Genomic DNA, 25,215 nt, shown 5'->3' on the forward strand with positions numbered 1-25,215 from the left:
AGAGTGAATGGACTATACATATAAAATAGGCTAAATATTATTGTCAAAATTGTGACCCAACTTATTGACCTCGTGGGAACCTACGAATTGATGTTAATAAGTTCTGTGGGCCCCATCATGATGTGTGTTGAACATCAACACTATGCATTTAATGTGTCCCCTTTAGGTTATGAGATATCTAAAAAATCATCCGTAAATGAAAATCAGGTGGGCCATACCATCTAAAACCATGTCAAGACATCTTTAAAAAATATAAAAGCACTTGGTGAGGCCCACATGAATTTTGGATGCGGCTAAAACTTGGTCTGACCCCTCATCCAAGTGGGACACACATAATGAGTGGGTTGGATATATGAATCACATTAAGGCAAGCCCAATATATGATCATGAATGTTTTAAGGAAACCCCTCTACATTTAGGTGAGTTAGTCATTACCCTTACCAGAGTAAACTCTGTGGGGTCCACCATTATTTATTTATTTTATCCACTCCGTTTATCCATGTAAACAAATAATTTGAGGTCTAAAGAACAAAAATGAAGCATATCCAAAGCTCAAGTGGACCACACCACAAGAAATAGTGTGATTGAACCTCTACCATTGAAAAATTCTTGGAGGCCGTAGAAGTTTTGGATCAAGCTGGTGTTTGTGTTTTCTCTTCATTCATGTATATTTGATATTATGAATAGGTTGGATGGCAAATAAACGTTACTGTGGGCCCATTAAAATCCATCTTAAGGCCCACTGTACTGTTTATTTGACATCCAATCTGTTAATTATGTCATACAGGACCAGATGAATGGAAAAACCAAAGATTAGCTTGATCCAAAACTTTTATGGCCCCTAAAAGGTTTTTAATGCTCCACGCTCATTCAACACTGCTTCTGTAATGTGGTCCATTTGAGATTGGGATATACCTCATTTTTGGTCTTATACCATAAAATGATCTGGAAAAATAGATGGACGGCATGGATGAAACACGTACGTCATGTTGGGGCCCACGGAGCACTGACCACCAGTCATGGCTGGTCGCCACGTTGAATGACGGACGAGAAAGGAGCCCTTAGCATGAAGTTCCTGCGTAAGGATGATGGGTGGGGCCAAACACCATGTGTTTGGAAAATATACTCTGTTAATCATTTTTAGATATCATTTTAAGATAAGAGACCAAAAATGAGTTGGATCCAAAAAACAAGTGGGTCACACGATAGGAAACAGTGGGGAAACAAATACCTATGGTTGAAAACTTCTTGGGCTCCACCTTAATGTTTATATGCCATCCAAACCATTGATAAGGTCATTAACACTGGGATGAAGTGAAAATACAAAAGAAATAAGAAAAAAAAAGCCTGAAACAAAGCTTTTTATGGCCATAAGAATGTTTCAACGGTTCTCACTGAATCCCCACTGTTTCATCTCGTGTGGCTCACTTGAGTTTTGGATCTACTTAATTTTTGGTATATTTTCCTAAAATGAGCTCTATAAATGGATTAATGGAGTAGATTTCCTATTAACATGGTGGTGGGCCCCACCCAGCATCCTTTCGCAGGAACTTATCTGGAAAGGCTTTAGCACGCGGAACGCTCACCTGCTAACCAGTTCACACGGACTACGTACGAACTTTTTTGAGAACTCATCACACATGATGATTCTCTAAAATTTGAATGGTACACATGAAGGAGAACCTCATAAAACGCCCTGGTATCAATTTGTACTTTGAACTAAGACTTCGGTGGGCCATGAAAAATGCAAACGGTTTCTTCCCTTGATTTGAATTTCTCTTTTCTATGGCTACAAGAATCTTATATCAGGGTGAAAATTCACCCCCTAGGATTTCATGGGATTCTACATCTTATGGACTGTTCGGATTCAACACTCATGACACGTGTGAAAAGGTGTGCACGTGCGTAGGTGCGTAGGTGAGCATGCCTCCTTTAGCACGACATCGACGTTTGAGCTTTGAGGACTGGTTAGGGCGCCGGCCCTAACCAGTCTCTGTTTCAATCCCTCTCTCACACGCTCTCCTCTCTCCCTTCCTATAGATCTCTCCTTCCTCTCTCTCTTCCTGTCGATCTCTCCCTCCTCTCTCTCTCTCTCCTCTCTCTCTTCATGGTGAAAATCTGGTGACTCGCCTGATGGAAAAGGTGGATTTGAAGCTCGGGTTAAATCAGATTCACACATGTGAAAGTATTTCTTTCTCTCTCTCTCTCTCTCTATCTCTCTCTCTCTCTCAATATTAATGCCGATTTAGGAATTTGGGAGTTAGTAGTTTGTAGATTCCCGATTTGAATGTGGACCCTTATTTCAGGATCTGGAGATTTTTGGGTTTACAGATTTGATTGTGGACCCCAAATTGGGGATTTAGGGATTTTAGGATTTTGGGGATTTGCGGACTATTAAAATTGGGGAATTTCTGATTTTACAAATTGGGATTTTCTGATTTTACAGTTATTATTATTATTATTATTATTATTATTTTTTAACATTCTGTTGCTGTTCTCTTTCTAATTTTCACGATGGATCCCAAAAATCAAGGCCAGCCACAAGGAATAGTGTCAAATCATGCTAAATTTACTATATATGGCCAAGATGAGTCTTGGAATATCCTGATTTTCAGGGAATCCATTCATCCCAGTGTGGCAAATCATATAAGTAGATTGAAAGGCTTATAAATATCAGGGTGGAACCTGTATGTACTTTGGACGATTTTAGTGGTGGGAATTACTATTTCAACTGTACCCCGATATTACAACTGATTAAAAAAATCCGCCTTCATTGCTCCATATAAGAATCACATGTAGTTGCCTTTTTATGTTTTGTCCTGGAACACTACTGATGTTATGCTGTTTCATGTGTCATATATTTTGGCAGGGAGATGTTGTAGAGTCTACATTGCTATACACGCATGTTTTTTGCTAATTAATTTCATTGCCCTTCCTATGTCACAGAATCTTATTGTGATGGTTCTTGTGAATTTTATGTAGTTGTTTTCTATTAATTTTTTTTACTAGATGTGTGTGTGTATGCGTGCATGGCATTGTGTTGTGATGATTCTTGCGGATTTTATCTAGCTGCTTTCTGAAAAAAGAAAAAGATATGCTCGTTCACATGCACATGTGCAGATACTTTTTAGATATTTTGTTTCCTTTTTGCATTCTACATTTATAGATGAATACATGTAAATGTGCAATGGGTTGATTGTTTTGAACTTGACACAATGACAGATTTATTAACTTACAACTATACCCTACACAATTATTCAATTGATAATACCATGATTAGTACTACTTTTCTTGGTGCATATTCACAAAAAGTGGATGATTGATGATTTTCTTTTTTATTTATTTATAAATTTTTTAAACTTTTTTCCAATTTTTTATAAAGAAAATTGGAGTAAAAAAATCTTATGATTAGACTGATTATAATTTGCAATATGATAACAACAATAACAATTATGACAACATTGGGAACAATGGTTTCCATGAATTAAATCAGCTGGATTCGACCATAAGCCATTAGCTATTGTGTTTATTTCTTGTCCTAATAAGTTGCAATCTCCTTTGATAGGCAATAGCCTACATACTTTTCAAATATTCTGACACAACAATGTTACCTAAATTGCCAACACCACTACATTTTCCAGTTTGAATTGCCCCCGATTATGGACCATTTACAATTACGCATCAACTATTTTGTCTCCTCGTTATCGCTTACTTTCATTTATTTTACAAATGTATTGTTTCTCATTCGTCTTTCCATTATCTTTCTATCTGGCCTTTAATTATCTATCTTGGGATCTTCCATTGTAGAAATTTTCTTCTAAAAAGTTGTATGTACATTTCAGATCTGTTGCAATTAGTTAGATTTCAATCCTTGTTGCTTCATCTATCTTGGGATCTTCCCTTGTGGAATTTTCAACATGCATGCGCGCAATTTTCTCATATATATGCAGCCCCTCTCAGCAATTTTGGGTTGGCTTTTATATAAAAGTTGTGCTGCCATGTTTGGATATGAATTTATTGCTCAAATTTACTAAAACTTTTCCTTTGTGGCTATCATGAATGTTTTGATGGGTGGCTTCCAGTGTTACTATGACACTTCCAAGGCAACATATGAGCTCATTCAAAAGATACTACTTACAGGACTGGAGCCTGGAGCAGTTGATGTGTTTCTTGATTTCATTTACTACTCAGGTGGTCCTCTACCTGACGAACTGCTCACCCAAGTTAAGGTTAGGCATCACCCCACATGATGTCAAATTCTATTTCTTTTAGCCTTTCGGTTCCTCCAATTCATGAAGCTGGTTCTGCATTTCTATTTTTTGTTTTCTTCTTTCTTTGAAGTCAAGGTTTATGTGTTATTTTGTTGATATAATTTAGAAAATTTTCTGCATCAGTATGCAATCATTCTTCAAAGCAATTTATTTTATAAGATGTTATCAGTTGTTCTTTATCTTTATTCAATTTCCTTAGTGCTATTCAATTTTTTCTCATGCCTCATCTTGAAATAAGGTTTTTCTAATGGAGTTATTTTGTTATAACCAAGGAATTCATGTTTCAGAGGACTTTGTTGCCGAGCAATTGAGGTCCATGATTTCTGATATGTAGGTTGATGTGGTAAGTGACAAGTACTCAAAAGCAAGTTATGATAATGATGGTGGAAAAGGATTCATGTAGCTGACCCCAATTAGTTGGGATAAGGCTTAAATGATGATAATGATGGTCTTCCTTATTTTGCTTTAGGTCACTCAGGTTGGCAGCTGGTATACAGGAAGTCAAAGTTGAAATGGTAAATGGTTTCCTTTATTCGCTCCATTTTTATACATGCAAATTGATTTTCACATTCTGTCCATTTGATATGATTGTGTGCTAGAAAATGATGCCCATCCCAAGCATTACAACAAATATGATGTTGAACTGTGGTGCTAATTATTTCTATTGTTAGTTATTATGTTGGAGGTAACTTCGATTTTTTTCAGCTAGCGATATTGAGGGATTCATTGAGCTAACTGGATTGTATACAGGAACTAGGGTCCATTCAGCTACAAGTCTACTTATACTTCTAAGATGTGAAACTATAGATGAGCCTGAGTCTCTTCTTTATTTCTTATCTTTGTTGATTTGTCCTAGGTTCCATTGTCTTTCATAAGGTTGATAAATTATTAGATATGGTGGCAAGGCAGCTCAATTGAGTAGTTGCCTTGTAACCTTCAAATCTCTCTAAGTGATGGGTGCTGGGTTTCAGTCCCACCTGACCACAACTCCTTTGTCATTCCTTGCAGGTATAGATCTGCATAATGATGCTTCTTCTTTTTCTTCTTCTTTCTATTTAATTCCAAGTCTCTCTGTTTTGAAGAATGGGCTTAATATGGTGGACCCAATTGAGAATGGGAGAGCAGCAGTATTGCAAAAGTTGTGGTGAAGTACAGTTGCATCTCTGGAAGGAAGCTAGGTTGCTTGGAGTTGTTTGAATCATGGGATGAGACATCAACCTTCACGTTGCTTACCATGTAATCATTGTTGATGGTCCGTGGAACCCTACTTATGATCTTCAGGCTCAGGTTTGGAGGTATGACATAATCGAGATATTTATTTTCTAAAAAAAAATTAATGCTTAATCTTTTGGACTGCAGTTTTCTCGTTGTTGTTCTTTGTTTCTAAAATGTATTGCTTTCTTGCATGTATGGGCAAACAAAGCCAGTTTATACATATCGTTTGATGGCACATGGAACTATGGAAAAAATATATAAACGGCAGGTACAGACAAAACATGACTACTAATAAATGATGTGTATGAGGCTTTACTTACCATCACATTGTGAAACTCTAGATCTCATTTTATTTTCAAATCTTTCTTCTACAATCAAAGTTTGGAAGAAAATGTTTTTTATTTTTTATTATTTTTTTTTTTTTGTGATTTTTTGTTACTGCAACAGGTGACAAAAGAGGGACTTGCTGCAAAGGGTGGTTGATAGGCAACAAATACATCGGACCATGTTTAAGTAAGGAGGTCCTGCATCTCTTGGATTTGTATTTTAATTGATGGGACATAATTATGATGATCATTTGTTAAGTTTTCAGGGAAAATGATATTCTTTACATTATCTTATTTCATCAGTAGTTGACCTAATTTTGGCTATTTGCTATATATTTAGATCAGTTTCTATTTCAGGCCTTTTGAGCATCCAAACAGATTGTTTCATATTCAGCCTAATCTTGTGAATGTTAAACAATCTTGTGAATTATTTTTTGAATGACTATCAGGTGTAAGATTTAAAAATAAAAATAAAAAATCAAAAAATCAGATATTTATTTGGTTAATCAGAGATATTTTAGCGACGGACCAAATCCGTCGTTAATTTCTGAACGTTGAAATAAATGACAAATTTGAGGTCCGTCGCTCTACCATATTAGCGACAGACCTTATCCGTCGCTAATATTTTAATGACGACGTATTTTTCGAGTTTTAGCGACGTATTTTAATTTTTTGCAACGGATCTTATCCGTCGCTACTATGCGACGGACCTTATCCGTCGTAGATTAAACGACGGATTTTATTCGTCGAAAATAGAAAATGACCCAATAAACGGCGACGGACCAAGCAACGGACAAAATCCGTCGTTTATTTGGTTTTACGACAGATTTGGTCCGTCGTAAATTCACGATTTTGGCGTAGTGTAATCTCTACAAGTGGATCCTCTGAATCCCCAGTTTCCCTTCCCTGAATTTTTTAAGTTTTCGATAATTATTCCACTATTATTCCTTAAAAACCATTCAATTTATATTTCATCTTAATCTAGTTCTAATTCTACCTAATTTCAGATTACGTACAAGTTTCAGTCCCTTGGGATTCGACCTCGGTCTCATCGAGTTTATTACTACATCACAACCCTATACTTGGGGAGTGAACATATTCCAAGTTCCTTATCCACCATCTTCGAAATTGAATATCTCTACTTATCAAGAAATAACTTCCGTGGTTCAATTCCTTCACTTGGAAAGATGACTGATCTTCTCGAGTTGAATCTAGCCAACAACGATCTCATTTCCACCACGGATCTCATTGGTCATTTTTTCAATTCTCTTACGAAATGCACCAATTTGGAGGTGTTCTCGTTGACAACCAATCGTTTAGCAGGCCAGCTCCCAACTTCAACCGGGAATCTCTCTGCCCATCTCCAAGATTTTAGTGTGGATAACAATCTCTTTTCAGGTTCCTTTCCACATGGCGTCCACAACTACCGCAACCTAACAATCCTAGATCTGCAACAAAACTCCTTCATGGGAAGCATCCCCAATTCCATTGGCCTACTCCGCAAACTGCAGAAATTCTCCCTCCAAGAAAATAGCTTTGCCGGAGAAATACCAGACATTTTCAGCAATCTTACACAGTTGTATCGGCTCAATTTAAGTGATAACCAGTTCTATGGCAGGATTCCGCAATAACCAGTTCTATGGCAGGATTCCGCAGAGCATAGGTGACTGTCAGCATCTGGGACTGTTGGATATCTCTAGCAACAAGCTCACAGGATACATACCCAAAGAGCTCTTCAATCTCCCAGATTTAACCTTCAACTTGAGCTTAGCTAGGAACTTTCTTAATGGTCCCCTGCCAATGGAAGTGGGTCAGCTGAACATGCTCGGTTTCATGGACATCTCTGAGAATGAGCTATCAGGGACTATTCCTGTCTCCATTGGTGACTGTTCCAGCTTACTAGGTCCGAACATAGCCAAGAATCGATTCGAAGGCCTGATCCCAGAATCATTTGGCCGATTAGGAAGCCTGGAGAGCTTGGACCTTTCATTTAAAAATCTATCTGGACAGATCCCAATTGGCTTAGAGAAGCTCGGGTTTCTGCAGAACCTGAATTTGTCCTTCAACAATCTCCAAGCAAAGGTGCCAGTTGAAGGGGTTTTCGGAATCATCGGCTGGGAATCATTGCAAGGAAATAAGGAGCTCTGTGGTGACATAAAGGATACACAGAAGAAGTTGAGGCTGCCCGCATGCAGCAAGAATGGGTCTTCTTCTCTTAAGCTCAAAATTGCTGTTCCAATTGCTAGCTCTGTGGCACTTTTATGTGTTCTATTCTGTTTAATATCTATAGCGAATTCAAGGAAACGGAAAAGCAATATTGAAAGAAGTTCCTGGCATGCTTCCTTCAAAGGTCGACGTAGGAAGATACCATACCAAGATATTTTATCTGCAACAAACAATTTCGACTCGAGGAATTTGATAGGTGAGGGAGGCTTCAGCTCGGTTTATAAAGGAATTATTGGTGGTGAATATGAAATAACCACCACCGTTGCCATTAAGGTGTTTGACCTGAAAAAAAGCAAAGCTTCTAAGAGCTTTGCATTAGTATGCAAGACTCTCAAGGAACATCAGGCATCGAAACCTGGTCAAGATCATCACGTCCTGCTCAAGCATCGACCACAATGGAGCCGAATTTAAAGCTCTTGTTATGGACTTCATGTCCAATGGCAGTCTGGAGGAGTGGCTGCATCCAAAGGAGAGCACGAGTATGATGAGATTGAATCTGCTTCAGAGACTGAACATCAGTATAGATGTAGCTGCCGCCATGGACTATCTACACCATGATTGTGACCCACCTGTGGCCCACTGTGATCTGAAACCCAGCAATGTGCTCTTGGATGATGAGATGACTGCTAGTGTTGGGGACTTTGGATTGGCCAGACTTCTCTTTTCTTCAGAGAACCAGAGTAGCACAGTCGAACTAAAGGGATCCATTGGCTATATTGCCCCAGGTATCATTCCTAACTCCATTGATTTTGTAGATATAAAACATGTTGAGATTGAACCAGTCTGATTTTGGGCCTGTTTTTAAAATCAGGTTGAGTTTGGATTCACATCCTCAAACCATTTAGATAAAGGGTCCAATTGGATCGTGTATCAGGTACCCATATAAATAGTATAATATTATATATGGTGTATCAGGTACCCATATAAATAGTAATATTATATATGATAGTATTATGGTTACAATGCCTGAGACCTGTAAATAAGATTATTCTATATAGGTCATATGGCCCCCAAAAATTAGGTTGATCCAACCATCATGTCAGCCATTAAATGAAATTGAAGATTTCCATGGTTGTCCATGTTTACTATGATGTGATGTATCTAATGATTGTAAAAGTTTAATATTATTTGGAGTATCCCATCATCATATGTGGAACTCTGGTAATTCATGAGTTGGATAACATATAAACAATGTGGTGAAGCATAATGAAGAACCATGAGAAAACCTCCAATTTCATTTCATGTGGTGGGACGCGATGGGTAGATTGGTATGATTTTTGGGATGTCCAACTTTGAAGATGGGGTAACCCGTTAAACTTTTTTGGATTTCATAAACACACTCGAGTTCAACTCACTCGCAATAGAAGAACTTTACCCTAAAAGGACTTGCCCCATCTCTACAATGTGTATGGCATTTAGGAGTAGTTTTAAAAGGGTCCATAAATCAGTCTAGGAGGAAATCGGTAAAGGATTTTTCCTAAGCATGCATACCATATAAAGTTGCCATTTACAGTGAGGAGAAGATGAAATGGCTTCTAACCTAAACATGGAAGAGCAATCTCCTATGCCTACAGGCACCTGGTGGGATTATGTTACAACTTACAACTGACATTTTCCAAAGAATGGATTCAATCGTGGATGTCGCCCATGTTTTAGAAATAACAACTATAAAGAAACAGTTGTAGACCTGATGGGTACACTACGAACGCAAGTATGAGAGGATCCAAGCCTAGCTAGGAAGTCAAATATGAGAGGATCCAAGCCTAGCTAGGACGTCAAATGTGGTACCTGGACTAGGGTATGACCTGACATATCCAGAAATCGGTAGACCGGATACTGGCTCAGACCAGGCCCATTGACTGCTTCAGGTTAGGCTCGGACTGGAATATCATTTATGTTCCTGAGCTTGAGCATGTTTAGGATTTTTTCACATTTCCTGGTTAGTTTCATTGCTTATAGTGTATCATGCTTTGAAACTGAAAAATTAAACGCTAAACTCAGCTCAACTCAAAATCCAGCCATGCCAAGTAGACTCGAGGGCTCGAATAAGCAGACTTGATGAAATTCTGGTGGGCCATAGCAAAAGGAAATAGTTTCCTGCCTTGATTTGCATTTCTCTTTTCTATTACCCACTAGAGTTTTGTATCGGGCTGAAAGTTGGGCATATAAAGTTTCAAGGGGTTATGCATCATCTGGACTGTTCAGATTTTGTGCCCAAAACTTTTGCACAAAAGTGCGCATGGTGTGCACGCAAGAAGGTGCCTAGGTGAGTTTGAGCTGTGTGAGCCCCACCGTGATGTATGTTGAACATCTGCCTCATTAGTCAGATGCACCATTACATGGTGGGCCACAGGCTTAAAAATCAAGTCAATCCATGACTTGGTTGGGCCACACCACATACAACACTTGAGAGGAGTTACCCTCCCATTAAAACCTTCGTAATCATTTATTAGGCCCATCGAGATGTGGTACACAAATCCAGCCTATCTATTATGTGTGTCACACTTGGATGAGAGGTCAGACCAATTTCAACCTCATCCAAAACTTAGGTGGGCCCCACCAAGTGCATTTATATATTTTAAGCATGTCTTTACATGGTTTTAGATGGTATGGCCCACATGAGTTCTGTATAGAGCTGATTTTTGGGATTTCCCATAACCTAAAGGGGACCCATTAAATGCACAACGTTGATTTTTGACACACAACTCAACCTCAGCTCAACCTTATAGTACCATCTATGTATATATCTCAAGTGCTGTTAAGAAACTAACAAACTAACCAACTAACAGACCACTATTATAATATATCTCAACAGCTAATTAAGAAATCAAAGAGCTAGTTTTAGGGAATCATCCACTTAGAAATTTTTGTTAAACATAACAATAAAAATTCTCCTAAAAAGAACCAGGACTAACAATTTCTGTATGGCCATCCTCAACAAAAATGTGCATGGGGTTTTTGGCACCATTTCATGCTAGTATGCCCAAAGCTCGTTGATCCAAATGATTAATCTTTTGTCACCGACCTAGATGATGTATAAGTACAACCTAGAAATCTTCATGCTGGAAGATCCTATACTTAAATCTTTAGCCTTATTTTTATATTTTAGCCATTTTTGTTTTTTTTTTTTTTCCTTTTAATCATTTATTTATAGTACATTAGTCTAAAAACCAACCTCTACCAAGATTTTCACACTCTGAGGCCATTAGATAAATGGCCTAGATCGTGCACACAAGTGTGATATTTCAAAGCGAAGGCATAGAAGGTTTTTAATCCATTATCACAGTAGAAGCTGTGGACGGGATCCTTGTGTATTTCCGAAAGCCGCAATAATCAGCATGGGAATTGCAGAAAGAATCCGAAGTGTTTGTTTTATGTCATCATATGGTTCAAACTAATCAGAAACTAACTTTTATATATATATATATATATATATATATATATATATATATATATATATATATATATATATATATATATATATATATATATATGATAAAATCTCCATTCTCTAAGGTTTAACCTACTGATTATCCCCTATGAAAGTTTGCAACGATCATAAATTGACTTATGTTTATCTATTTTCTTAATGGCCAGGGTATGGTGTAGGCAGCAAAGCATCGACAAGTGGAGATGTTTATAGTTATGGAATACTATTGTTGGAGATTTTCACAGGCAAGAAGCCCATGGATGACATGTCCAAGGATGGATTAAACCTGAATAAATTTGCAACTGCAGTGTTTGAGAATCGTGTTGTGGAAATTGTTGATCTGAGCCTGCTGGAAAATGATGATGACTCTGAGAGAAGTAACAGCACTAGCAGCAACACCAACACAAACAGCAATGATCGTATTACTGGTGGAAGTCATGGAAACACGGAGAATGAGACAGAAGTAGATTGGTAGAGTAGAAAAGAAGTGTGTTTGGAAGCCCTGATAGGAATCGGTCTTTCATGTGCGGCATATTCACTGAAGGATCGTCCCAGAATGAGAGAAATTCTAATTAAAATGCACAACATAAAAGAATCATTGTTTCAGTTTGGAGGGAAATGATTTTCTTTCATGATCAATTCTTATCATGATAGTAATTTGTGGAGGATCAAGACAGCCTTAGTTTTAGGTTAATAGCTTTAAGAGAGTCTTTTTATCTTGTGGACTTTCCTCCTAAATAATATGATGATGACAACGAAATTGTGTGGCTTTTCTTTTATTATTGATTATGCAAAATTCTAAAACTTGTGTTAATATATGAAAGTTTGGATGGCAAATCAACATTACGGTGGAGAGTAGGATGTTTTCAACGGTAGGCTTTAAATCCTCTTTCATGCGGTTTGTGTTATACTTGAGCCTTCGATCTGCCCTGCGCGGATTGGGTACTACCCACATCAGGACCACGCTAGAGATGGATGGTCATGTCAGGGCCTCTGTGGGGCCCACCGTGACCTATGTGTTTTATCCACACTGTCCATCTACTTCAACAGATAATTTTTGAGGCCGTGATTCCAAAAAGGAGGTAGATCGAAGGCTCAGGTCGAACACACCACATGAAGCAGTGGGGATTTAAAGACCACCGTTGAAATTTTCTTTGGTGCACAGAAGTGTTGGATCAAGCTTATATTTATGTTCTCCCTTAATACAGGTCTATGTGACCTTGTGAATCAGTTGGATGGAAAATAAAAACATCACGGTGGGCCGAAGGATGTTTTCAATGGGAGGCTTTAAATCCCCACTGTTTCATGTGGTGCGGTCCAAATGAGCGTTCGATCTGTCTCCATTTTGGGCATATGCCCTAAAATGATCAGTCAAAGTAGATGGATGGTGTGGATAAAACATATAGATAATGGTGAGCCCTACACAGCCCTAACATGACCGTCCCTCTGTAGCGAGGTCCTGGTGGGTTAGTTCCCAATCCGCCCTTCAGAAAGGGATTAAGCTTCCGGCCCCACTAATGTTCAACGGTAGTCATACAATCTTCACCATTTCCTGTCGTGTGACTCACATGAGCTTTGGATTGCCTCTTTTTATCTATTTTTTTAGCACACGCCGTAAAATAAAATAAGCAAAACAGTCTGGATTCTGCAGAAAACCTCTCTTGGCTAGCAATTTGTGTCCATGGTGAGCGTTCAATTCCAACCATTTCCTTGCTGTATGGCCTCACTTGAGCGTGGATCTATGACATTTTTTGGATGCATGTCTCAAAATGAGTTGGCAAAACAGATGAACCAGGTAAATTTCTCACAAGCACCATGGTTGGCCCCACCTAGCTTCCAACCCCAGGCCACTCAGCCATAGCGACAGCTGATCACCGCCCCGGTGCCCATGTTCGAATGACCTGACTAGGACTAGTCACTACAAGAAAACTGGCCTTTGCCGGTGGTGCCATCGACTGCCGGCAAAGACCAATAAAACCGCCGGCAAAGAGTTTGCCCATGGTTATCTAACAGCCGGTAAAGCCTCAGTCGGTAAAGGCTTTACCGGCGGCTAGGACCTTTATTGACAGTTGTGCTGGACGCCGCTAAATCATCAGTTTTTGTTGAAAATTAGTCAAAAGCTACGGATAAAATCCGTAGCTAAATATGACTAGCCCCACAGTATGACCGTAGTCATTGGTACCATAGCCACGGTAAATGCCTAGCCTGCTGAGTAGGGTTCAAAAATTCAGTTTCACATTAGCTGATATGGCATTGTTGAATCCATATCAGCTTACCCCAATAAGATACAGGGAAACTCTTACTTATTCTAGGTATATGATAGGCAATAAATAAAATTCATGGAAGCCCTCCTGGGCATATACTGTAAAGAAATTGCTTCCTATTTAAGTTTTTAACTAACATATTACATGCAGACAATGCCCATGGTGAAATAAATCAAACCTTAATTGAACAGTTTCTGTGAATTAAAGTACAGAACATATAACAAATATTAGCACGTGGTTACATATCAAAATATCTGAAACAAATCTTTATACACTGTATCCAAAACCTTAATGTGATTTTTCAACTGTATCCAAAACCTTTCCAGTTTCAGCACATGATGTTCACTCCCCAAGTGTAGGGTTGTGATGTAGTAATAAACTCGGTAAGACCGAGGTCGAATCCACGGGGACTAATACCTGTACGTTGTCTGAAACTAAGTAGAACTAGAACTAGACTAAGATGCGATCTAACCAAATAGAATTTTAAGAAATAATTGTGGAGTGATTATCTAAAACTTTAAGGAATTCAGAGGAAGGGAAACTAGGGATTCAGAGGATCCACTTGTAGAGATCAGGGAGATCTTATGCCTGCATCAAGGATTATGGAATTCAAACTGAACTTACTTGATCTGGTTTTCAAGAGATGAAAGGTATATGAATTAGAATGGATTCCATCATCTAACCATGCCCAGGAGACAAAGCAAATAACAGGATTAAACTATTTACCAACCAATCATGAAAGTTAGGAAGGGTACGATCATCCAACCATGCCCAGGAGACGATGGTGAACAACAGGGCTTCCTGACTTCATAAACATAAAAAGGGGAGGAAATACTCAAAGCCATTGCAGATTTATTGTAATTTCAGTCACAACACATCATTAAAAAAAACTGAAGGTATTTCTTTAATTAAACGAAAATCAAATTCAGTTCATGAATTGAAATCCAATTAAAGGCAATGAATAAAATTCCCCATCTCACTACAAGCTTCACCTCTTAGCCCTAGCTAAGAGGTTTAGCCTAGCATGATCATGCTAGAACCCCTTAGACAAAGTAAATAAACAGAAAAAAAGTAGAAAAGAACAAGAAGGAAAGAGAAGAAAACCCAGCCTCCTCACGTGCCAGCCCTCCAAAACTTTCCTCTTTTTCTTCAATCCTCCACTAAAGACGAGCTTCCAGACGTGCAGCAGCAACCCAGCCCAGCTCCTTTCCTTCCTTTCTCTCCTCACGCTGCCAGACGACCCAAACTCTCAAGCCCAAAACGTGCAGCCCAGCACCTTTCAAAACGTACTTCTCTCCCTCGTTCTCTTTCTTTTTCTCCTCCCCTCAACACGTTCCAACCAACCTCCCTTATAGGCAGGTGTGTATGGACGTGGAGAGGCTAAGTCCTGGAAGGATTAGGCTGGGAAAGCTCTTCGAAAACCTCTTACGCAGCCAGCGTTGCAACGGCGTGCGCAGGCAACGCAAAAGGTGTTGGTTCGGCCTTAGTTTGGGAGGCCTGTTGTCCAGTAAATGCAAAAATAACTTCTTGGCTAGGGTCATTCCTGGCTTGGTCATCATCTAGACGGTTTGGATCACCAATCCGATCACAGTCAGTGGCCCACAATCGGCCGGAAATTCCGGATTTCCCGGACGCGAAAACAGGGTGCGTAGTACTTACGCTATACTGATGGCGGGGCCCACTTCACTGTCTTTTTGAAAAATCCGAGCCGTCCACTGCGTTCTACTCGAAAAATCAGGTGGGAAGCACTACTTTTGGATTAAATTCCATGTGACCCACGTTATCTTTCAAGTCACCGTTAATCATCCGTTTTAACAGCTGAAATCCACTCTCCATTATCTTCCGAGATTACGCCACCTAGGCGTTGTTCACGCCCACCCTCTTGATACAATGGACGGTTCGGATCATCACTCCAGGTGTCGAGTGGGCCCCACTGAGGAGGACCGGCGGACGACAGCGAAAGCGCTGTTGCGTTTTTGAAGAGGACGCGGGTCAGCGGTGGCTGACCCTTTTGTAGGAATTCGGTGCACCACAGGAGTGGACCGTCTATGCACTCGCATGCTCCTTGTGGGGTCCATCATGATGTATATATGAAATCCGCTCCGTCCATCCATTCTGTCACATCATTTAGACCGTGGAGACCGGAGATGAAGCAGATCCAAACAGCAGGTGGGCCCAGAATCATGATTCCGAGGGATGATCTATCCATTAGGCCACTTCCACCAGGATACAACGGCCGAAATTCTGCATGTACGGTTAATTTATGTTCTTCAGGCCGTGTATGAAATTTCGGGACAAACGGGTGGTGAGAAACCTATGATCTTGTATTCTGGCTGACTTTCGGGTCACTTGAGCTTCAATTCCTCGATTTCCGTGAACCCCTGGTGTATAATTCCGTCGCTCTTGGTCTTCTAGGGTCCGTTCCTTGCCTTGGTGTTCCTGGAGCGTCAAATCCATGCATTTACCACTCTTTTTCAGTCCATGCTTGTAAATACACTCTGCATCACAAACACAATTAAATCAGGCCATTTAAACAGTATCATGCTTGTAAAACTATGCAACAACTGGGTCTGATATGCAATATTTGACCCTCAACACAACCCCCAACCAGCATTTTGCTAGTCCCGAGCAAAGTATGCGAAAAATAAGTTGAGAAATACAGGACAATTTTTATGAACTCAAGCGATTTTTTATTTTTTTAAAAAAAAAACAGTCTAGATTCGAAAATTCTAAGATGCATGAATGTTGGATATTACTTCCTCCTGGAATCAAGTGCACAATAAATTTTATAATCAACTTTAAAGTATTTATGCATTAATTAGAACAATTCTAAACGATGAGTATCATGAGTGTATAATAAAATCTCGGCTTATCATCATTAAGAAATCCAATGGATAATTTTTACGATAACATTGATAATCAATACAGTATTTAGGATACTCAAAACTTAAACCAAAATTTGCCTTTCAGTTCTTTTTTTTTTTTTTTTTTCGAGGGAGAGGAGAATTGAATCCACACCTATAGGGAGCAAACCTATGGTGAAAATTATTCGCCTAACCTTTTCCAAAGGTATCTCTTTCTCTTTTTTTTTTTTTTTTTTTCATGACGGGCAATTTTCCCAAGCTGGTTCCTTACATGCTTAGTGATTACCAAGTTAACCCTTTAATATCAAACTGAAATCTTAATGTGAAAGCGAAATGTGACATGTGGACTCATAACTCAATCAATGTTTAAAACTTCCAATTATAGATTAATACTTCAAACTTAACTGTGGAATCTAATAGATAACTGAATCTAAGAGTCATAAATTACCAACTTCACTTATCTTGTAATTTTAAATCCAAGATGGTTATCAAAATCACTTCAAATTCAACAAAATGTCAGAAAATTTTTAAAATTTTCACAACTTTTGTACAAGACCAAGAAAATGCTGATTAGGTGACCTAATCTCCCACCCTCAACCTAAAATTTACATTGTCCTCAATGTAAAAGAAATAAGCATGCGATGCACATGGGACAAAAAGTAAATAAGAAGTGATGGAAAGATAATACCTGGATGAAAGAATCAAGAGGCTTTTCAAAGATTTCTACGTAAGAGCGGTCAGCACAAGAGAGAAACCAACAGAAGTAAAATAACATAACAAAAATACAATCCTACCTATACCACTTTCGTAGGTGCTCTCGATTGCATTTAGCGTATGCAACAAGCCTTTAAACCCCTAGGTTACCCCTAGTGGACGAGTTGTAGTCTCGTGAGGGTTTGCAGTGATGTTACCCACAAACATTGAACTAACTAATGATAAGAATGAAATGAAGAGCTGGGTTGCCTCCCAGGAGCGCTAAGTTTACCGTCTTCAGCCAGACAAATAAAGCAACTACCCTAGTCCTAAGAAAACAGGAAACCTACCTATACCTCCATCAGACTAGGAGATCAATCCTGGTAAACAGGATCAGTCAGAGGCATGGACATGTCCTCTGAATCAAATTTCTCGACAAATGGTTTTAATCGATGGCCATTGACTTTAAACTCCTTGCCATTGTCGAGATCTCTTATCTCAACGGCCCCATGAGGAAAAACAGTAACAACAATGTAAGGGCCGGTCCAACGAGATCGAAGCTTACCCGAGAAGAGATGTAATCGAGAATTGTACAAAAGGACCTTCTGACCAGGCGTGAATATTTTTCGCAAAATGTGTTGGTCATGAAATGCTTTCATCTTGTCCTTGTAAATTCTCGAATTATCGTACGCATCATTCCGGATTTCTTCAAGTTCATTCAATTGAAGTTTGCGTAGCGAGCCAGCGTTGTCTAGATTGAAATTAAGATTTTTGATCGCCCAGTACGCTTTATGTTCCAGCTCCACAGGCAAGTGACAAACCTTCCCATAGACAAGTCTAAAGGGAGACATTCCAATAGGAGTTTTAAATGCAGTACGGTATGCCCATAAAGCATCGGTCAATCGGATTGACCAATCCTTACGATCTGGGTTAACCGTTTTCTCCAAAATGTGTTTGATCTCCCTATTGGAAATCTCAGCTTGTCCACTTGTCTGTGGATGGTATGGGGTGCTTACCTTATAAGAGATACCGTATTTCTTCATTAAGCTCTCAAATGGTCTATTACAGAAGTGTGAGCCCCCATCACTAATGATGGCTCGAGGCGTTCCGAATCGAGAAAGGATGTTTTCTTTTAGGAATTTAATGACCGTGCGATGGTCATTCTTTCGACACGGAATCGCTTCGACCCATTTAGTGACATAATCCACGGCGAGCAAAATATACAGATTTCCAAACGATTGGGGGAATGGTCCCATGAAATCGATGCCCCAGCAATCAAATGCTTCAATGATAAGAATGGGATTCAAAGGCATCATATTTCGACGGGACAATGCTCCCAATTTCTGACAACGCTCACAAGCTTTGCAAAACTCATGAGTGTCCCTAAACATAGTGGGCCAGTAAAAGCCACACTGCAGGATCTTGGCCGTGGTCTTTTTAGCAGAAAAGTGACCACCACAGGCCTCTGAGTGACAGAAGGAGATGACGCTCTGATGCTCATCGTCTGGTACACATCTCCTTAGAATTTGGTCTGGACAATATTTAAATAAATAAGGATCATCCCAGAAAAAGTTGCGCACCTCGGTGAAAAATTTCTTCTTATCTTGCGCAGTCCACTGTGTCGGTATGGCACCTGTAGCAAGATAATTAGCAATATCAGCGAACCAAGGTGAATGGGAGACTCTGAACAGTTGTTCATCAGGGAACATATCGTTGATATGGGTCGCCTCAAGGGACTCAGAGGTATTAAGGCGAGAAAGGTGATCGGCCACTACGTTCTCTACTCCCTTTTTATCTTTAATTTCCAAATCAAATTCTTGGAGTAGAAGGATCCATCGTATCAAACGGGGCTTAGAATCATTCTTAGAAAGAAGATACTTCAGTGCCGCATGATCTGTATAGATAATGATCTTGGATCCAATCAGGTAGGACCTAAATTTGTCCAAGGCGAACACTACGACTAAGAGTTCCTTTTCCGTAGTCGAGTAGTTCACCTGGGCAGAATTTAAAGTTCTACTTGCGTAATGAATGACGTAGGGCCTCTTATCTTTTCTCTGGCCTAGGACTGCCCCAAGAGCATAATCAGAAGCGTCGCACATAAGCTCAAAAGGAAGGCTCCAGTTGGGTGGTTGCATGATAGGTGCAGTGGTTAACGTGCCCTTAAGCTTGGTGAAAGCTTCCTGGCATTGCTTAGTCCACTCGTACGGAGCATCCTTTTGAAGAAGAGTGCATAAAGGATGAGAGAGGAGACTAAAGTCCTTTATGAATCGCCTGTAAAATCCTGCGTGTCCTAAGAAGGATCGCACGTCTCTAATGTTCTTGGGTGGAGGTAGGTTAGAGATAAGATCGATTTTTTCCTTATCTACCTCGATTCCCTTGGACGAGATGATATGCCCAAGGACAATTCCCTTCTGAACCATGAAATGGCACTTCTCCCAATTAAGTACCAAGTTCTTTTCTTCACATCTTTTCAGTACACATTTAAGACTTTCCAAGCATTTGCTGAAAGATGGACCATAAACAGAGAAGTCGTCCATGAAGACCTCTAGATATTGCCCCACCATGTCAGAAAAAATACTAAGCATACATCGCTGAAAAGTGGCAGGGGCATTACATAGTCCGAATGGCATCCTTCGATAGGCAAAGGTGCCGTAGGGACATGTGAATGTGGTCTTTTCCTGGTCTTCAGGGGCTATCTCTATCTGGTTGTAGCCCGAATACCCGTCAAGGAAACTATAATAGGAATGACCAGCTAACCTTTCTAGGATCTGATCAATGAATGGTAAAGGAAAGTGGTCTTTCCTCATGACGGTATTCAACTTCCTGTAGTCAATGCACATTCTCCAACCAGTAGTGACTCTAGTTGGCACGAGTTCATTATTAGCATTGGCTACGATGGTGATTCCGGACTTCTTAGGGACCACTTGAGTTGGACTCACCCATTGACTATCAGATATAGGGTATATAATACCCACATCCAATAGTTTAAGAACCTCGGCTTTAACCACTTCCTTCATGTTTGGATTTAGTTTACGTTGTGGTTGCCGAGCGGTTTTTGCATTATCCTCAAGATATATGTGGTGAGTACAAATCGAGGGATCGATTCCTTTGAGGTCCGCTATCGTCCATCCCAGGGCTCCTTTATGCTCAATGAGAGTAGATATAAGCATACTCTCCTGTTCTTTCTCCAGGTGGGCAGAGATCACCACCGGGTATGTCTCATCTTGACCCAAATATGCATATTTCAAATCAGAGGGCAAAGGTTTTAGGTCAAGCTTCGGCGGCTTGAGGTTAGACGGTAGAGACACTACATTAGTTTGTGGTAATTCTTCAAATTGTGGCCTCCATCGGTTAACTTCAAGTACCGGTGTAGTATCAAGCAAGGCGCATGTCTCCCTAATCATGTCATCATCAAAATCATGAGAGTGGGCCAGGCACGTCTCTAGATGGTCGGAGGATAAGGTCAGAGGTGTCGTATCTTCCACGAAAGAGTCAATCATGTTAATGTCGTGGAAATCGTCATCATCCTCTGAGTTGCTGCCGTTATTGAAAAAAATGTTTGACTCCAATGTCAAATTTCCAAAAGACATAGTCATGATACCATTCCTGCAATTGATAATTGCATTTGACGTGGCAAGGAATGGGCGACCAAGAATGACGGGAATCTGAGTGCTTATGTTATTGATGGGTTCGGTGTCCAGGATGATAAAGTCTACAGGGTAGTAAAATCTATCGACCTGGACTAACACATCCTCAATTATCCCTCTTGGTACGCGAACAGATCAATCAGCAAGTTGTAGTGTGGTTAGGGTGGGTTTTAATTCACCCAAACCTAACTGTTTGTATACCGAGTAGGGAATCAAATTGACGCTCGCTCCTAAGTCAAGAAGTGCATGATCAATTCGATGGTTCCCGATTACACATGATATGGTTGGGCTACCGGGATCCTTGAATTTCTGTGACACGTCTTGCTTCAGGATGGCACTCACTTTCTCAGTCAAGAAGATTTTCTTTTGAATAATTTTCCGTCTTTTGGTCGTGCATAAGTCTTTCAGGAATTTGGCATATGAAGGTATCTGTTTAACGACATCAAGTAGAGGAATGTTGACTTTCACCTGTTTCAACACCTCTAGGATATCCTGAGAGTTAGAGAGAGGTTTTGGTGAAACCAACCGTTGGGGGAATGGAGCAACTGGCTTCTCTAGAAGTTCCGGTTCTACTTTTTGTGGGTCATCACTGGATCTATCATTGTTGTCCTCTTCTGGTTCTTGAGGCTTTTCGGGCCTAACCGGAAGAGTTTTATCAATGATCTTCCCACTCCTAAGAGTGGTGATGGACTTAGCATGCCCCATCTGATTTGAAGAGCTGGGATCATTACTCTCATACTGCGGTTTAGGATTGGGGAGAGGTTGTGCAGGAAGCATCCCCTTTTCTATAACCGTCATACGAGAGTCTATCTTTTGCATAAAATCTGTAATTCCCCGCATTGCCTGAGCTAGCTCTTGTATGGGATTTTGAACCGGTTCCTCTTGAGGTTTCACTTGATTTGGATTTTGATTGAAGAAACCTGGGGGAGTCGCCGTTTGTCCATTCCTCCAACTGAAGTTTGGATGATTTTTCCAGCCAGGATTGTATGTGTTGGAGTTAGGTCCAGTAAAAGGTCTTTGATAATTATTTATGGCATTGGCTTGTTCATTCAACACTCCTCGAAAGGCAGGTATTGTAGGACAGTTTTCAGTTGTGTGAATGTTGCAATCACAGATGCCGCAAACAATTTCATTGACCTTATCCTTCTTTCCTTCCATGGCCTCAACTTTCCTTATGAGTGTAGTCACTTTACACTTGAGATCATCCTCTTCTTTCAAGAGATATAATCCACCTTTCTCCTTTAATTGAGTCGGCCTAGACGTGGTGTTCGCCAGTGGGTAGTAGTCCCATGATTGTGTTTTTTCAGCGAGACTATCGAGGTAATCCCATACCTCGTCAACATCTTTGTTGATGAACTCTCCATTACACATTGTCTCGACCATTTGGCGCATGGAAGATGTCAGTCCATCGTAGAAAAAATTTGTAATGCGCCACGTTTCAAATCCGTGTTGTGGGCATGAACTGACCAAATCTTTAAACCTTTCCCAACATTGGAAGAATGTTTCATCTTCCTTTTGGGCAAAGTTCATGATCGCTTTTCTGAGGGTAATCGTTTTATGATGTGGGAAGAATTTTTTTATGAATTCCCTCTGCATGTCGTTCCATGTGCCAATGGATCTAGGACGTAGTGAATGTAACCACGTCTTAGCTTTCTCTTTTAAGGAAAAAGGAAAGAGTTTCAGCCTAATTGTATCCTCAGATACATTAGGAAAACATAATGTAGCTATAATCTCATCGAACTCTTTCAAATGTAAATATGGACTTTCTGATTCAAGTTCATGGAATTTGGGAAGGAGTTGGATAACTCCTGGCTTGATGTCCATTTGTCCTGTGTTTTCAGGAAAAATCATGCATGAGGACATACTCACTCCCGCCGGTTGTAGATAATCTCGTAAAGTATGAGGCGGGGGTGCTTGATGCACCTCGTTCTCATCTTGGGTATCCTCCACCCTGGGTGGAAGTAGAGGAGGTTGGTCTTCAGCCATAACCTCAATTAACTCAGGGGATTTCGAGCGGTGTCTAGTCCTGCGATGGATAGTCAACCCCTCAACCAATCCTCCTTCAGTCAAGAGACGTCGAGTGTCGTCACGGGCCCACTTGGGCATGAAAACACTCGCAGCCCTTAATTAAAAACTTAACCCTAGGAAAATCTAGCAAGAAAGAGAGAGTTGGAAAGAAATTACCAAATTGGAGTCCTGAGTTAAAACCTGCAAAATAAAAGAAAATAAGTTAGATTCTAAAAAGAGAAGAACAATTCTTTAAAAGAAAGATAGAAGTGAACCAGCTTCTAAAAGAAAGAATTCCTAAAAGAAAGTGAAAATTTCTAAAATAAGTTAAGAGAGTCCTAAACTAGAAAGTAGATTACTAAAAGAGAATTGAAAAATAGAAAGTAGGGAAGGAGTGTACCGAATTAGAGATTTCTATCTTAAAGGCCTACAAAATAGGAAGGTTAGTTTCTAAAGAATTCTAAAAATAAATTAAGAAACAAAATTAGATTCTAAAAGTGTCAGAATTAGAAAGTTACTAAAATAAAACAAAAATAGAAAGTTAATTTCTAAGAAGGGAAAGAAATAACCTAAATTCTAAAAATAAACTATTTCCTACAGAAGGGAGGATACCAGAAAATTTCTAAAATTTAAACCCTAATTCTAAAAATATGAAAAAGTAGAGAGATTAGGAAGGAATTACCAATTTAGAAACTTATGTCCAGATCCTATAAAACAGGAAACAAGTTAAGTTCTAAAAATAGAATAAAATAAAATAAAAACTTCTATCCTAAAGTAAAATCCTAATCCTAACTTAATTCTAAAACTAATTAATTTCAGAAAAACGTAACCGTCAGTCCCCGGCAACGGCGCCAAAAACTTGTTCACTCCCCAAGTGTAGGGTTGTGATGTAGTAATAAACTCGGTAAGACCGAGGTCGAATCCACAGGGACTGATACCTGTACGTTGTCTGAAACTAAGTAGAACTAGAACTAGACTAAGATGCGATCTAACCAAATAGAATTTTAAGAAATAATTGTGGAGTGATTATCTAAAACTTTAAGGAATTCAGAGGAAGGGAAACTAGGGATTCAGAGGATCCACTTGTAGAGATCAGGGAGATCTTATGCCTGCATCAAGGATTATGGAATTCAAACTGAACTTACTTGATCTGGTTTTCAAGAGATGAAAGGTATATGAATTAGAATGGATTCCATCATCTAACCATGCCCAGGAGACAAAGCAAATAACAGGATTAAACTATTTACCAACCAATCATGAAAGTTAGGAAGGGTACGATCATCCAACCATGCCCAGGAGACGATGGTGAACAACAGGGCTTCCTGACTTCATAAACATAAAAAGGGGAGGAAATACTCAAAGCCATTGCAGATTTATTGTAATTTCAGTCACAACACATCATTAAAAAAAACTGAAGGTATTTCTTTAATTAAACGAAAATCAAATTCAGTTCATGAATTGAAATCCAATTAAAGGCAATGAATAAAATTCCCCATCTCACTACAAGCTTCACCTCTTAGCCCTAGCTAAGAGGTTTAGCCTAGCATGATCTTGCTAGAACCCCTTAGACAAAGTAAATAAACAGAAAAAAAGTAGAAAAGAACAAGAAGGAAAGAGAAGAAAACCCAGCCTCCTCACGTGCCAGCCCTCCAAAACCTTCCTCTTTTTCTTCAATCCTCCACTAAAGACGAGCTTCCAGACGTGCAGCAGCAACCCAGCCCAGCTCCTTTCCTTCCTTTCTCTCCTCACGCTACCAGACGACCCAAACTCTTAAGCCCAAAACGTGCAGCCCAGCACCTTTCAGAACGTGCTTCTCTCCCTCGTTCTCTTTCTTTTTCTCCTCCCCTCAACACGTTCCAGCCAACCTCCCTTATAGGCAGGTGCGTATGGACGTGGAGAGGCTGAGTCCTGGAAGGATTAGGCTGGGAAAGCTCTTCGAAAACCTCTTACGCAGCCAGCGTTGCAACGGCGTACGCAGGCAACGCAAAAGGCGTTTGTTCGGCCTCAGTTTGGGAGGCCTGCTGTCCAGTAAACGCAAAAATAACTTCTTGGCTAGGGTCATTCCTGGCTTGGTCATCATCTAGACGGTTTGGATCACCAATCCGATCACAGTCAGTGGCCCACAATCGGCCGAAAATTCCGGATTTCCCGGACTCGAAAACAGGGTGCGTAGTACTTACGCTGTATTGATGGTGGGGCCCACTTCACTGTCTTTTTGAAAAATTCGAGCCGTCCACTGCGTTCTACTCGAAAAATCAGGTGGGAAGCACTA

General features: G+C 39.9%; 1 protein-coding gene, 1 long non-coding RNA gene and 1 other non-coding gene across 5 annotated transcripts; all 3 read left to right on the forward strand.

Moving 5' to 3' along the window:
- The first annotated feature begins 3,955 nt into the window (after positions 1 to 3,955).
- Positions 3,956 to 4,934, forward strand: LOC131252103 (uncharacterized). Its single transcript, XR_009174182.1, has 4 exons — positions 3,956 to 4,229; positions 4,544 to 4,614; positions 4,741 to 4,786; positions 4,871 to 4,934. It is a non-coding gene; the product is annotated as an uncharacterized LOC131252103 (long non-coding RNA).
- A 2,587-nt stretch (positions 4,935 to 7,521) lies between these two features.
- LOC131251384 (probable LRR receptor-like serine/threonine-protein kinase At3g47570) lies at positions 7,522 to 12,247 on the forward strand. 3 transcript variants are annotated; one of them, XR_009173795.1, is made up of 2 exons: positions 7,522 to 8,912; positions 11,636 to 12,247. XR_009173795.1 is itself a non-coding variant. In XM_058252063.1 (2 exons), the coding sequence occupies exons 1-2, from the start codon at positions 8,460 to 8,462 to the stop codon at positions 11,941 to 11,943; spliced, it is 612 nt and encodes a 203-aa protein (XP_058108046.1). In that variant the 5' UTR covers positions 7,560 to 8,459; the 3' UTR covers positions 11,944 to 12,247. The 3 variants fall into 3 exon arrangements, 1 of the variants encoding a protein (XP_058108046.1); XR_009173796.1 differs by having other exon boundaries at positions 7,522 to 8,763; XM_058252063.1 differs by having other exon boundaries at positions 7,560 to 8,763.
- Positions 12,248 to 22,377: 10,130 nt separating this feature from the next.
- On the forward strand, positions 22,378 to 22,484 carry LOC131252219 (small nucleolar RNA R71). The gene has a single exon (XR_009174252.1). It is a non-coding gene; the product is annotated as a small nucleolar RNA R71 (small nucleolar RNA).
- Positions 22,485 to 25,215: the final 2,731 nt, after the last annotated feature.

Source organism: Magnolia sinica, chromosome 7, assembly GCF_029962835.1.
Source record: "Magnolia sinica isolate HGM2019 chromosome 7, MsV1, whole genome shotgun sequence".
In the NCBI taxonomy this organism is placed as follows: Eukaryota; Viridiplantae; Streptophyta; class Magnoliopsida; order Magnoliales; family Magnoliaceae; genus Magnolia; species Magnolia sinica.

What these genes read in the sequence shown, in the direction of transcription:
- LOC131251384 (XM_058252063.1), top strand. Translation starts at nt 8,460, where the DNA reads ATGGACTTCATGTCCAATGGCAGTCTGGAGGAGTGGCTGCATCCAAAG. An exon ending in CATTGGCTATATTGCCCCAG is followed by an intron (nt 8,764 to 11,635) that starts GTATCATTCCTA and finishes CTTAATGGCCAG; the next exon opens with GGTATGGTGTAGGCAGCAAA.